Consider the following 16052-nt stretch of genomic DNA (forward strand, 5'->3'; position numbering starts at 1 on the left):
GAGTCTCTGCAGGTGGAAGAATTGATACCAGCACAGTATCACATTTTACCATCAATAACTCAATAGCTTTTCTCTATATGGTCAACTTATAGCCTTCAGCGGGAAAATACCTACATTGTCAAAAATTCCTTAGAGTGAATATCGTCATTTTATGAGCAAGATTGACTGGCCACATGTCCAGAGGAGTGCATCAGCTTGTTGTCAGCGAGGAGATACATGGTCCCTGTGCTCGGGGCCTGAATGCTGAGCTCAGAGTTGGCTCCATGCAGAATGACACAACAGATGCTCACACGCTCCACAGATGCACACTCACATGGATAAATCAGACAGCAGGGCCCGAATCAAAGCCAAGATGGATGTCTGCATGAATCCTCTTAATCATCCAGTTGTACTGTGTGTGTGCATGTGTTTGTGGGTCGTATGTGTGTGCACGCGCTTATAAATGTAGGTGAGTGTGTCATTATGCCCTCGAATGCAGCTTCGTGTGAGCAGGTGAACCCGAGTGGTCTGAGCAACCTTGCCCATACCTAACTCCATTTCCTCTTCACTCTTCCCTCTTTTCCTCCCCCCTACGCCTCCCCATCTCTAGGTATTCATCTGCTCTGTGATGGGGTAAAGGGACTGGACAGGTGAAAGCTGAATCCCCACAAACATACCTGCCCTGTGCACACTTAAACTGTCTGACCGAATCAGTGGAAATGACCAGTGTGTAAGTCAATAGGTGTGTGTGTGTGTGTGTGTGTGTGACAAAGGGTGAACAGATCCTTTATCCCGCCCCCACCTCGGATATTCTCTTATTAACTGTGATGTTTGGTACACCAGCCTCTCTAGCTTGATTGGAAAACAAAAGAAAGTATCCACAGTTTATTGTTTCTGTAACAATAGAAGTCCTTTTCAGTCAAATGATTCAGAGCAACCGAATCCTGCTGTTCCTTTCCTGACCTGTCCTCTCCGCCAGAAAGGCCGTAGGGTGACTGCAGGCGGCTGCAGGAGGGGGAGGGAGGCGAGGCGGGGGATGTATTTTCCATGCGGACTGAGAGGTGAGAGAGGAGTGAGGGAACATATTCCTCTTAATCTGAGGACACAAGTACCAAGGATTTAGACGGTTGTGTGTGTGTGTGTGTGTGTGTGTGTGTGTGTGTGTGTGTGTGTGTGTGTGTGTGTGTGTGTGCGGTGTAGTAGTTGGGTAGCAAGGCTCTACAAGACACCATGGGCAAATATCTGTACAAGAAAAGACGGACAGAAAGAGAGAGAGTCCGCAGTAGGTGGACAGAGCAACGGTTTTATACGAAGATGACATAATCACCTGGTGACCCTGATACAGCCGACATCTGTTAACTTTATTAACCATTCCTCTCTCTCTAACTCCTCTCTCCTTGTGCCCCTCTCTTTCTTTCCTTTGCTCTAGTCTACTTTTTCCATCAAGCTCACACTCACGTGTCAGGGATTGGTAAATGTGCTGTTATACAACGAAAGCTCTCACACAACACAACATGTAGGTCTGTTCTAGGTTTTTGGATGAGCAATGTTTTGTTTTTTTCAACATATCTTAACTTCAGCTGTGTGCTGCCATAATAAAAGATATACATTTGTCAACCTTTCTACTACTGCTACTTTCGGCTGCTCCCGTTAGGGGTCACCACAGCGGATCATCTGTTTCCATGTCTTCCTGTCCTCTGCATCTTCCTCTGTCACACCAGCCACCTGCATGTCCTCCCTCACCACATCCATAAACCTCCTCTTTGGCCTTCCTCTTTTCCTCTTCCCTGGCAGCTCCATATTCAGCATCCTTCTCCCAATATACCCAGCATCTCTCCTCCACACATGTCCAAGCCGTCTCCATCTTGCCTCTCTTGCTTTGAATAAATGTGCCAACCTTTGATCAGTACATAACCTTCGATTTAGACTCGTGTAAACTGGCCTAAACCAACTTTAAACAAATCCAAACTTGACTACTGACTGGTTATACTGTATGCTCAAAGACGGAACATATCCGTCCTTATCCTCGCTGACTTTGATTACACCCAACCCGCATATATAAATGTGAAACATCACAGATGGAAGACAGGAAGTAGGGTAATCCTGTCTTCCTGTCTGCCACAATTAACAGGATGTTCTAACATTCCATTTCGTGCCCACTGGATTGAGATATCACTGCTGACTTATTCATATAAAAAACCTCTAACAATATCCCGAGAGAGGAGACAGCATGGTAGCGTTCTCACAATCTCATCTCCATCCTCATCTAGCGGAAACAAAATGGATTTAATCCTTCAAAAATAATCCTCCTGTTGCTTATGCATGTCTGAACGGGTGCGTACTAACTGAGTGCATTTAGACAATGGCATTAAAGACCTATTTATGTCCCTATTTACACACCTCCACATAATACATACCAAAATCTAGGTTAGTGCCTCAAATCGGTTTCCTTTTCATTATATGTTGGTTGTTCTATTTTACCTGTTTTCATTTCCACAGCGTGTCTGCATCATAAAACCCTATCTATCTATCTATCTATCTATCTATCTATCTATCTATCTATCTATCTATCTATCTATCTATCTATCTATCTATCTATCTATCTATCTATCTATCTGTCTATCTGTCTATCTGTCTGTCTGTCTATCTCGTGCAGCCAAGTTCTCTTTTCCCTCTTAGTGCTGTGGGTTGGTCATACTTTGGCTATGCGTCCTGCGAATAGCCTAAAAAAATCTATGAAACAGACACTGACGTACTGTAAACAGTTGACTGCTGACTGATTGTGCCCCCATTTCCCTAAAGGAAGTATTGTATAGAGCCCTGCCCAGTTTGCTCTCCTCTCCCTCCCTACGGATGCCTGGCCAGCCTCTGCATTTCTCCGGGACCAGTTCCCTCCCTCCACCCTGGACCACGCAGGACAGAAAAGTCCCTTAGACCTCCTGGCCTCTTGACAGCTCCCCTGGAGGTAGCAACCTCACCACAGCCCACCTCATCATACTCTCTCTCTCTCGCTCTCGCTCTCTCTCTCTCTCTCTCTCTCTCTCTCTCCTCTCGCTCTCTCTCTCTCTCTCTCTCTCTCTCTCTCTCTCTCTCTCTCTCTCTCTCTCTCTCTCTCTCTCTCTCTCTCTCTCTCTCTCTCTCTCTCTCTCTCTCTCTCTTTCTCTCGCTCGCTACTTCCCTTTCCACACAAACTACCCACAGGCACCTACAGTAGCTTTCTTGTTATGCTGTTATGCTTTTTATATCATGTGTGCCAGTGGGCCATTTCAGTTGGGGCACTCGGACTACATGGCAGGAAAATAAGATGTTTAGTTGACTTTTTTTAGAACACCAACTGAGAGACACTAGTGTTATACATACCAGTTCTACACTGCAATGCAAAGTCATTAAATGTGAGATTAGAATGGCCTGAAACGACACATCAACATGTTCCAGTGCTGATCACAATGTTTCAGTCATTCATTTTGGCATGCGGACACATATGCTATCAATCTGTGTTCTGCTCTTTCCTCAGAAATGTGATCTGTTTTCCACAGCAATTATACTGGAATCTAACAGAGTCCAGTACAGCAGAACAGGGTTAACCTCTTGTGACACTTGCCAGCTCTCAACTGACACCTTATTTCCTATGTTGTCGTGCATAAGAAACGAGGATGAAACAATCCAACCTGCTACGTCAGTTGATCGTGGTCCATTTTCCATTCATTGTGCATAGCTTTCCAATCAGAACATTTGAGCAAGGAGATTTGTGCATAAAGGTAAAGGAAACCCAAGGGCCTTGTGTAGTGCATGTGCATGATGAGAGCGAGAGGGAGAGAGAGCATGTTGGAGGTGGGCTGTGGTGAGGGTGGTACCTCCAGGAGAGCTGTCAGGAGGCCAGGAGGTCCAAGTATGAGCATGAGTATATGTGTGTGATGTGTGATAGTGTAGACACGTATCCAACACACGGAGAATTGCACTGTAATTCCTTGGCCTCTCGGTGACGGCTGTGTGCCAGCTCTGTTCTGCTGTGCTCCTGCCAAACAAGACCACAACATGGGCCTCTCTCTGCCTCAGCACCAGGCCCTCTACTATTATAGCCACGCATCACTGACCCCAGGCCTACCAGCTGTTCACTGACATTGTAAATCTCATTCTGATGCTGTTCTTTACAACCGACCTCAGACCAGCTGTAGTGTCACTATCAATAAAGATGTGACTTTACAGGACTTTGAAGGCAGCAATGCCACTATAATGACAACATCAGTCAAATGATTGCCTTTTATTCATTTAGACTACACCACCATACAACTGTATTAAAACGTTATCCAACTGCTGGTGCCTGTTCTCATTGACACTGTTTTCTTTCTTTTGTACAGTTAGCTGTGTGCTCAACTTACTTTGAATTAGGTACCTTCTGTTTTGTTGGGGGAGGGTAAAGAGTTGCCAAAATCACAGTGTTATTAAGGCTTTTTTCCCCTCCTTGGCTAAAATGATGTTTTGCTGGAGAAAATAACAGTGTTTGTTAAGCCCCGCATCACAAACCATGACATCAGCTCTGCTCTCTTCTGCAGTGAGACATTAAAACGCTGAAATACACACACACACACACACACACACACACACACACACACACACACACACACACACACACACACACACACACACACACACACACACACACACCTCTGGTCTTGCTGGTGTCTGCCAAAGTGTGAAGTCAGGCCCTCATCGGAGCCCAGCTCTGTGGATAAGTTACACCCATGTGACCAAAACGCTCACATCCACACTGCAGAGCCTGCAAGTCTGTGCAGGCTATGCTTAGTAAACTGTAAATTGTTGGAAGCGTTATCAAACTTGCACAGTGCTGTTTTAAAAGTGCTGCAGCCTCTCCTCTTTCATTGGCACGCTTCAATAACGTGTGCAGGCTGAATCAAGTGTTTTTTCCTTTTAAATCAAATTTTACATGACAAAGTGGAAAGCTGGTTTGTCCCACGGTGGAAGTAAAACTTCTTTAATCTCGACAACCAGCCGCGGAACGGCTCGACATTGAAGACAAAAGGCAAGATGTGTTCATAATGAGCTTTTTATTTAAAAGCACATGTATTAGAGCTAGGTACATTTAGCAGAAAAAAAAACAAAACAACATTACTAATAGTTTATTTGTACAAAAATGCGACAATACAAAAATACTAATATTGAATCTTAATACAATTGTGGGTGTATTTGCTGAATGTGTATTAAAAGCTACCACAATCTACAATATTTTAGTTTTCTAGATACAAAAATCTGTCAATCGATGCTTTTTAAGCAGCACTTTGTAAGGAACACAGGTCTGTAATCATAGTGGATATATCTAAACATGTTGAGAAACAATATCTTACAAAGTTAATTTTAGTGATCTATACATTATTTATATATTTATAAAAAAAGAGTGAAACGGCTTGGTGATGGTGAAATGATAGGACGGACTATACGATGAGAAATAAGATGTGCAACATGGCGGAGTGTGTTGTTGGAAGAGGATTACTGAGTAGGCTGTAAATAAAAAAGGGCCACCGTATCTGGTACGCTCATCTGTTAGTGATGACACTGGACAGACTAGTAACATACAAGGCTAAAGATGCATCTTTGCAGAAAATAAAAACATTAGTTCCACAGTTTTTCATGACGTTCACCTGACAGGGAAAACTCCCTCCACCCCTGGCTTCTCTCTAACACACAGCGGCACACACAATTGGCACAGTCATGTGTGTGTGTTTGTGTGTATATGAGTGTGTGCGTGCGTATGAGGGGCTTTTATTTTGCGCACACACACACACAGTGTACCAGGGGAGGTAATTTTTCACAGGGCACAGCGTTCATACATTCACACGCAATCATGCATCGCACACACACACGCACACACACACACACACACACACACACACACACACACACACACGCACACACACAGGATAAATGTACAAGCACAAGCGCATCCACGCAAATACAGGAATATACAGGGCACACAAACACAAATACTCACACTAAGAGACAACATACACTGAGTGATTGGGTGGGTGTGAGCCCCTCCCTGCCAGCAGAAAGAGCCCAAGTTATCCGAAAATAATGTGCCAGCTAAGCTGTCAATCAACTCCTTCTCTCCACGGTGACGGACCACCACCCTTTATTCTGTCCACCCATCCATCCCCTTTCAACCTAAAAAACCAACCAGATGGCTCCAACACCAGGAAGTGGCATGGCACAGCCACACCCCTTGTCCAGGTGCTGAGAGGCTAAGAGATCTAACTCCCTTCTTCCACAGAAATTACCCTTATCCCCCCCTTTACTAGCTATAACCCTAATGAAATGCAACATCCCGGGTTTTAGGCCACTCTGACGGCCCACTTATAAGAGGCTTGATGTGCCGGCCCAGAGATGGAGATATAAGAGACCGGATTGTGTCACCGCCCAGCGCCAACGCCATTCTCTCAGCTTGCTAGGTTACTGATGTCTTGACAGTGTCATTATCCAGTCAGTCGTAAATGCAACATTATATAGGTGCAAAACTACATAGATGTGTGATCGTTCCAACAACCTAATGTTGAGTCTCACTCATCAAACCCATGTTATGCTAACTTTGTCTTGCCGTGGTGCGGAGTCTCATGAGACTTGTGTCACCTCAGGCCTGGTCAGCTTCTCTAGGACTATTCACTTCTATCACATGGGCATCAGCATCATCAAGATTTCTTATAGCAAGACCTTTCAGGCAGCAAGTGGTGACAATGGACAATGAACTTTAAAATAGTGCTATAAGTTATTTTTTTCTCTATATTGTTAATATAGTATCTACGCTGCTAGTTATATTGCAGTAATATCGTCCACAGAGCTAAGGAAGGTGTTGTTCTGTGATGTTCTGAGGCCACAGAGACGAGAAGGAGAGCAGCATTGGAAATCCCTCTCTCCAAAATGGGGCTTTGTCTTTTTTCGTCCTTCCTTCTGCATTCACTCACTTTATTTTTCTCTTTACAATCGTTTTTTCTTCTTCTTCTTCTTTGTGTGGTTACAAAGTGTTTAATTCTGGAGAGACAGTTTCACCTCCGGTCCAGCTTCCACAAGCTTGGCTCGGCCTGTCGGCTGTATCTACGTCTAATTCAATTTCTCTTTCTTTCTTTTTCTTTTATCTTCCAATTCTGTTTGTGCTCAGAACAATGGGCTCAATTGTGAATAGTAGTTAACATAGTAGTTAAAAATAAGTCTGGATAGTGAGAGTGGACTCTGTTGTGCAAATCTCAAATCTGACACCCTTTTTCCTTTTTTTTTCCTTTTTTTTTTTTTTTTTGCGTTCCTTATGCGGTGCGCTCCCGCATCTCTGAAGGCACGGCATAAGGGATTAGGGTGCCGGCTGAGAAGCAGCTACAGTCTCTCGTCGCTACATTCTACTGTCCGATGGGAGGTGAGCAGCGCTGCGATAGGCTCCTCAGTCACAGGAAGTGGCGTGGCCTCTGTCACACCATGTTGTGGTGGTTGTTCCTTTCGATGATGTCAGAGGAAGGGAGCAACTCCTTCTTGATGGGCGAGGGAGGGGGCGTGGCTGGTTTCACCTTGGGCTTGAACAGGTCCGACACGTAGAACACCTGATGGGCGCACAGAGAGAGCGAGAGAGACGCGTTAGAGACACGAGCATAAATACACTGGATAAATAAATTAAAAACAAAAAAACATGGTGAAATAAATACCGGAAAAAACATTTGTGCGTGGGGGTGGGTGAAATGATTGAAATGATTTACAGTAACAGTACAGGATGAAAATATGGGAAAATTAGGAGGTTTCATGACATCATCCTGCCATGATGAGCGACTCCCTATCGCCTCCCTCTGGCATGGTGCATGCCAATATAAACTAGCGACATTGAGTAATCTGGGTAAAGGAAGTGGTGAAGGTATAGCTCACGTAGAAAGATCCACGTTTGTGAAATCATGGCTTATCTACTGATAGCACTGCCCATAATGAACATTTCCATCACCACGGCTATTCTCATCAATTCGTGAATCACAGTAAGTCCTCCTCTTTTGTCAACACTGCCCTCTTTCCCCCCTTCATCCGTCCTCCTCTCACTGAGAGTGTGAGGTCAGACAGCCTGGCGTGGGAGGCAACAGGGTGAAGAAAAATACAGGCAAGCAACCTCTGCCTGAGAACCTGGTGACATCACATCTCAAACAGGAAACTGGCAAAGGGTGGGCAGGAAGTAGGGCCAGGGAAACTACTGTCCTTGGCAACAGCGTATTTTACCTTTCCTACCTACAGGAGTCTAGGGTCATCCCAGAGCAGCAAGGGCTAAAGGGGTTATGTGACTTGTGCGCATGCGCACACACACACACACACACACACACACACACACACACACACACACGCTGGCAGTCAATCTCATATGCAAACAGCAGCCTCTCCTGCCCTGATGACAGTCAGAAGTGATCAAAGGCGAGTAATGGAGGCGAGGGCTGAGCTGAGGACAGAAACTGTCACATGACTCTTTTCTCTGGGTCTGTGGGAGAGAGCCTACTGTGTGCCAGGCTAACTCAAAAGGGAAGATCACATGGATTAGAATTCCCATTCAGGGAAGTTCATGTTTCCCCCTGATTTCCCAAAGACCGTATGTGTAATAATCCATTTATGTCACACTGAACCATTCTCATGTCAGTGAGAGGATGTTGAGATAAGGCTGGGGAAACCCTCACTCCAGTCACTCACTCCTTTCATAGTGTGACATTTACTGACCTTTACGAGTGACCTTTGACTCACAGATGACATCACACATAGACCATCACATAATCCCTCTAAACTCCATAACACACGGCCGCTTCACTGTTGTCAAAGAACTCTTTGTCTGTGGATTCCTGTGTGCAAGTGTGTTGGTATGTGTTTGTGTGTGTATGTGTATGTGTATGTGTGTGTGTAAGTGTGTGTATGTATATGTGCGTGTGTTTGTGTATGTGTGTGTGTGTGTGTGCATGGCAGGGGAAGGGGGATGTAGTGTCTTCAGTATGTGATTCTTAAGACTAAATTGTGTTTTGTTTTTTTTTAATCAGAGAAGAAGGGAAACATTTGGAGTGGGTGTGAAGCTTTGTCAGTGTGCTGGTTATACGTATTCCAGACATGTTCCTCACACAGCTCTTTCTCATCCTGTCATACGAGTTCTTGTTGCCATGCTGCCAACCTTCGACCTATTACCCCTGAATCGGCCATAGCAGCGGACTTATCACAGTACCACCACTTCCTCTGCCTGACACACACACACGCACGCACGCACGCAAACACACACACACACACACACACACACACACACACACACACACACACACACACAACACCACAGTCTCCAGGCCTATTGTGTTGAGAGCTCCAACTCAGCAATAGGGCTCTTGGGGAGAGGGGGAGTGAGAGGGGGAGTGAAAGGGGGAGTGAAAGGGGGAGTGAAAGGGGGAGTGAAAGGGGGAGTGTGGGCTCCTTAATACTGTTCCACTGGAAACAGTCCAGTGCAGCCTTTAAAGGCAGAGTCTTTTCAGGCTGCAGAATAGAGTGTTGTGTGTGTGTATGCGCTTCTTTGCACGCACGTGCACATGTGTATGTGTGAGTGAGAGAATGTGCGTGGCTGTGTTTGCATAATTGCATGTCCTAAACCACTAAAGTGTCATGGTTGACACATAAGGAAGCTGAGTCGCACAGGAGGTGAATGTGCTAAATTGCAGGCAGGAGTAATGTCCACAAATCGACACACTACTGAGAAGACCCCATTGTATGGGAGAGAATAAAACTGCATTTGCATGCTCATATTGTAAAGAAATCCACTGTGACTACATAAGCACCCTTATGTCCAAATAATACTGCTGTGAACCCATTTACACCCTTGAACACATCTGTGTTCAGAAAACACATGGACTCAATGTATAGAAGAAGCATTTGTGTTCAGAAAATACAAATGTGTATTTAATAAAAACTGAATGCAGACCACAATATGACAGTGAAACTAAGTCATCTTCACAAGGTTAGCAAGATGTGGTAAACATGTCAACCGTTGTCTCTGAGAAATGGCTCTTGATTTTGACACTGATGCTTTGTGTCTGTGTATAAGGTTGATAAAGAAGTCCTTCCTGCATCTGTACAAGTTCACTAACCGGACAGATGCTGCACCAAGATTTGAGACCCCAAGTCACTCTGTAGATGCTAAGCACGTCTGTTTGTTTAACAGGGAGCAAGTTAGAGGAAGGGCTAGAGGAAGGGCTAGAGGAAAGAGAGGAGAGAGAGAGAGAGAGAGAGAGAGAGAGAGAGAGAGAGAGAGAGAGAGAGAGAGAGAGAGAGAGAGGAGGGAGAGAGAGAGAGAGAGAGAGAAGAGAGAGAGGAGGAAGGGGAGAGAGAGAGAGAGAGAGAGAGTGAGAGAGAGAGAGAGAGTGAGGTCTCGGCCCTAACCCTGTCACTTTTTGTTGATCCAACTCTGCTCGACACTGACAATGAACCCTGAAAACAAATGAATGCTTCAGTTTCCCCCTGACAGCTGCTTCCTGCGTGAGTTGGCCCCTTGACCTTCATCACGTTTAAATGGTGAAAAGTAGGTCATGGTGTCTAGGAGGAAGTTAAAGGTAAGACACACACGGTGCTTCCTGCTGTATCTCTCTGCTCCATGAAGCCTCTACATCATACATACAGCTGTGGTCTGGAGTGTTTCAATAACACAAAGACCAGCATGCACTTATCTCTCACCAGACACTGTGTGTGTGTGTGTGTGTGTGTGTGTGTGTTGTGTGTGTGTGTGTGTGTGTGTGTGTGTGTGTGTGTGTGTATGTGTGTGTGTGTGTGTACGCACACCCATGGGCATGACTTAGTGCTTCTTCATCTGTCTAGTCGTTCTTTTTGTCTGTATCTGTCTCAGACATCCTCCACAATCAGATGGGAAGGAGCCAGAAATATTTAAGGGGGGTTGAGAGGTTTGGACTGTGTCTACACGTGCACCTCCCCAAAGCTTCAGCTGCGGCTATGTCAGTACTTTGGGACAGAGCTCCAGGTCCTGAGATGATTTTGCTCCGGGAAGAGATCTCACGGGGAACCTGGCCTGGAGAGCACATTCTGCAACAGCTGAACTGGCATTAGCATCACTGGGAACTAAGTCCTGTGTATGTATGCTGTGCCAACTTGGAAAAAAAAAACTTGCACAACTTCAAAAAGAAGTGACAAATCCTTGGACCGGTTGCTGCAGTTAGAGAGACTGTAGTGTTTTCAGTGACTTTCAAAGACAAGTCAAAGAAATTAATATAAACCATAACGGCAAAACATTACATAGATGTCGTAAGACCTGCGCAGGCTCACTTAAAAGCCTTAACAGGCTTTGGTGTTCTCTGCAGCAACTCAGGGTGGTGATAAATATAAAACCCTCTGAAGTGGTTTTGAACGAGTGACCCGATATCCTCCTGCCTCAAATATTGTACATGTGAAAGGGGGGTGATTGAAGGGGAGTGATTGAATCTATGCACTTGGTCGCCTTGCAAAAGATCTAAAGATCCTCAAACTCTGAACAAATATTTGCTGTTGGTTTTAGCTTTAATGTAGATCTGAGCCACAATGGCTTAATACCTGTGCCTAGAACAGTCTTAAATGTCCTAAATCTCCTCATCCCCTCAAGTCCCCCTCTGAAACGCTGCTTACTGAGAGGCTGTAACAGCTCGGCTAAAGCATCACAGATGTGTGTCTCTACACACACTGAGGAAATCAGAAGGGGAGTTGAGGATCATAAAACTTACCCCATCAGCAGGGATTGAGTTTGTGTGTGTGTGTGTGTGTGTGTGTGTGTGTGTGTGTGTGTGAGAGAGAGAGAGCGTATTTAAGTGTCTGTGCACATGCATGGCTGTGTGTGTGCATCTAGGTGCACAAGTTTGTGGCATTGATATGAATGTATGTGTATGCGTATACATGAGTGTGCATGTGTTCATGCATTCATATGTATGTGACTGTATGTGTGTGTGTGTTTTGCATATGTGAATGTGAACGGCAGGATGTGTGACTGTCTGTGTCTCTGAGCTGTGTCTCTCTGCTTGCGGGAGGGTTGTGGAATAGCTGAGCTGGGATTAAACCCACACTCTCCCCCGAGCCAAGACACAGACAAGGCTCCTCTCTCCTGTCACCTCCCTCCCTCCAACCCTCCCACTCTCCTCCCAGATCTGCCCATTTGGAGGTTAAACACATTTCTGAAAACATTCTATTTTCCCTTGTCAGAGCTGGTGTCGTCCAGGAGCTACGCCCAGCTGGAGCAGCGCTGCTCCTGCCAGGGGGTTACGGTCCGTTGTTATTAGATCGTTTCTACTCATGGAAGCTAGCGCTGGATCCTTCACTGCTGTAACAACGATCACACTGTGGTGTTGTGTGTGTGTGTGTGTGTGTGTGTGTGTGTGTGTGTGTGTGTGTGTGTGTGTGTGTGTGTGTGTGTGTGTGTGTGTGTGTGTGTGTGTGAGTGCATCTTGAATTTTAGCTGTGCCAAGGTTCTGCCTAGGCGCGCACTACTAGGGCCTCTCTCGATTTTATGAATATAACCATTTCCACATTCATGTTTTGGATCACGTAGAAAGGTAAGGACTGTAAGTGTACGTGAGTGTGTGTGCAAGTGTGTGTGTGTGTGTGTGTTTGCATGAGTGTGTGTGTGTATGTGTGTGCGAGTGTGTGTGCCCCTTCCATACTTTTCCCAGAGGCAGCACAGCCTAGTTGGGGCCTGCTGTGCTGATAGAACCAGAGCCGCCATATAAAAACCCCCAAAATAATTAACAGCCTCATTCCTGTTTCAAAGAGCTAACCCCCCCCCCCTCAGTCTTTCCCCCCCTTACCAAATTCAATCTCTCTTGGGCCCATCTAGCTTAGTGTAATGATGGTTACGAAAATCTTCTGGCAACTGGTGTGACGACATGACACAAGAACCAGTGAAGAAGAAGTCTGTCTCTCTCTCTCTCTCAGACACACACACACACACACACACACACACACACACACACACACACACACACACACACACACACACACACACACACACAGAAGAGCTAAGGCCGGGCTTCAGGCAATGTGTTCTTCATTAAAGGGAAATCAGATTCTCTTCACGTTGCTGCCTACTTTATGTCTCTGCTTCACAAATAAGTAGAGTGCAGAGAAATACACGGAGTGAGGGGAGACGGGTGACAAATGAAAAGAGTAGGGGGTGTACTGAAAAGCAGAGAGGCCACAGTGAAAAGAAGAAGAATATGGTGCCTTGTTGAACCTGTAGTTTGTAATTTGCCTCATTATTCTTTATGATAAGCAATGAGAAAAACAGCTACAGATTCTACAGTTTTAGATGTGTGCATGTGTATGTGTGTCCGTGTATTTGTTCTGTGCATGCATGCCGGTCTTATATAAACACCTGTAGACATCAACATAAGTGCACATGTATATCACAGGCATTCCTATGTGGCAAATGAGTACTCTGTGTGCACTCACTATGCAGTAGGCCACCAGGGCTCCCTGCACAAAAGCCTGCTAGGACGTCGGTGGGGTGGTGCTTGTGGTCGGACACACGGGATAGGCCGGTGTAGAAGGCCATCATCAGCAGGGTGAACTGCAGCAGGGGGCGAAGGAGTCGAGCCCCACGCCATGTAAACCTGGACTGGAGATAGAACTGGAGGGAGAGAAAGAGAGATATGGGAGATATAGACACAGACAGAAAGAGATAGGAAGAGAAAAAATGAGAGCAATTAATTTTCTTCACACTTATAGACTAGTTTATGGGTCAATATTATTTGCCAAGAGCTTTTTTTTTGAATGAGTGATTTCCAAAATGCATAGCCCCTCTGTGTGTTCATGAATCTGGAATCAACATCATGTTTTTGATGGAAGCAGCAATTCCAAAAGCTACATGGTGATGATGTTGTTCTTGTTCTCCGTCTGGTCTGTCGCCCCACGATGGACTGAACCCTCGCACCTGGCTGGAAACTGTTGTAATAGTGAGCTTTTAATGTATGTTGTGGTGTCTTTTTAACTCTGCACCTGTGGCGTGTGTGCGTGCGTGCGTGCGTGTGTGTGTGTGTGTGTGTGTGTGTGTGTGTGTGTGTGTGCGCGTGTGTGTATGCGTGTGTGTGTGTGTTATTACTGTCTGCCAGGTCTAGACTGCTTCAAAGTGGGCAGTTTGGTCAAAGCCACAGATCAACACACACACACACACACACACACACACACACACACACACACACACACACACACACACACACACACACACACTTTCTGATTCTAGTGGTACAACTTCACAGCTGTACAAACAGCACAACCAAAGTGAACCACTTGAATATACACGCACGCACACACATGCTCACACACTCACTGGCATGTAAGTTTCAACAACCCGTTAGGATGAACTCTCTCCCCTCTTGTAGAATAAACAGAAGACATGCGGATGTACCCCCTGCCCTGCTTTAAGCCAAATAACTGCTCTCTGGGTCATGTGTTAGACCAGAGGAGAACCAAAACAGGAACGACAACCTCCAAGGCCATTCTCAATCACACACACTGGCATGCACTAACACACTCTCTCTCTCTCTCTCTCTCTCTCTCTCTCTCCTCTCTCTCTCTCCTCTCTCTCTCTCTCTCTCTCTCTCTCTCTCTCTCTCTCTCTCTCTCTTGCTCAAACACAGAAACACAGACACACACCACACATACAGGCAGTGGCACTATGGTGAGGTCAGCCCAGGTTTCTCAGACATCCTGTATTTCTGCACAACTCATAGCCTGTGCTTCCTGTCTCTCACTCCCAGAGACAGCAGACCTGGGAGGGGCAACGCCAGCCAAGGTCTCCCCAGCCCAAACCTCCACACTCTGTCTTATAATCAAGCTAAGCTAACAATACCCACAGAGCCACAGCCTCTCCCCTTCCACCCCGTCGTCCGCAACCAGCCCTTGTAGGTGTGGATGTAAAGCTTCCTCACACTTCCTCTACGACACTCGATCATTGTTCTTCTCTTCAAGGAAGGAGAGGAAGCGATCCCTCCCATCCCCCTCCATTTCATTCCTCTCCTCCCTGCCAAGGATGTTTAGGCTTCAGGCTTCCTCTGCAGGGGTTCTCAGGTATGAAACAGGGAGTGGTGCCCGGCCAACTCATAAGTCATTACATTTGACGTCCTTCAGCCACGAAAGAAAATGAAAGAAACATCCACATGACCTGTCAGCTTCAGCTTTGAGCGATCGCTGATGGTGGCTCCATCACTACAGCGAGGCACGATGTCTCAAAGTCTGACCGAAACGCAACTGTTTTTCTATTTTTCTCCTTTAAAACACCTCCCCCTAGCACAGCTTCTCTCAGCCAGTCTTTTTTTCTGATACTCATGATGTCATCAGACGCACACTTACATATTAGCCCATCAGATCAAATAATCCAGTTATGAAACCCCGTCCCCAACCGTACTGCTAACCATTGGTTGTACCTGCCCCTCAAAAGCCAGCTCATGAATATTAAAGATGACTAGCCCACACCTTCACAGTTCTTAATTAATTAACTGAGAACAGTTATGGTTTAAAATATAAAAAAATACAATATTACTCATTTACAGATAAAAAAACTGTTATAGGATGTTTTATTATGCTGTGTTCAAGGTTTTACACATGAAAAGCTAAATCCGATAACTGATTTCTGTCTGACTTTTAGCCAAAACAGAGAGTTACAATGTCCCTGGGGTTATCTAGCCTCATAGCTGACTGAAGAGCGGCGAGGAAACCCAAACAACCGTTCGGTCGGTCTAATTTTGCAGAAACACATGCAAACACACACGAACACGTGCACAGAGACAGCGCGAAGGAAGTGAGGTAGTCGGTGACCTTTTCTAATCTCTCAGCTCTACACGGTGCGACCCGTGGCTCGGCGCAGTTATAGCGTGCACCGACTCTTCTCCAACTCAGAGACGCCCACGGTGACTCAGGCGTCTGTCTTCCTGATCTGTGCCCCCATCAGGAATCCACTGACTGTCTTAAAAAGTTTACCCCTGTGAAACACAACAGTAAAACGCAACAACAAAAGGAGTCCCAGCAGATTCCCATGACGGGAAGACACAGGCGAG

General features: G+C 45.7%; 1 protein-coding gene across 1 annotated transcript; it reads right to left on the bottom strand.

The window, feature by feature from the left end:
- Window positions 1-5032: 5032 nt before the first annotated feature.
- Window positions 5033-15939, bottom strand: plpp3 (phospholipid phosphatase 3; the record flags this gene model as incomplete). The annotated part of the gene is given in 4 exon segments (XM_056276832.1): window positions 5033-7577; window positions 13450-13482; window positions 13484-13627; window positions 15814-15939. Coding segments are annotated over 4 exon segments (432 nt in total), but the record flags the coding sequence as incomplete, so codon positions are not given.
- Window positions 15940-16052: the final 113 nt, after the last annotated feature.

This window comes from Lampris incognitus, chromosome 3, assembly GCF_029633865.1.
Source record: "Lampris incognitus isolate fLamInc1 chromosome 3, fLamInc1.hap2, whole genome shotgun sequence".
Classification (NCBI taxonomy): Eukaryota; Metazoa; Chordata; class Actinopteri; order Lampriformes; family Lampridae; genus Lampris; species Lampris incognitus.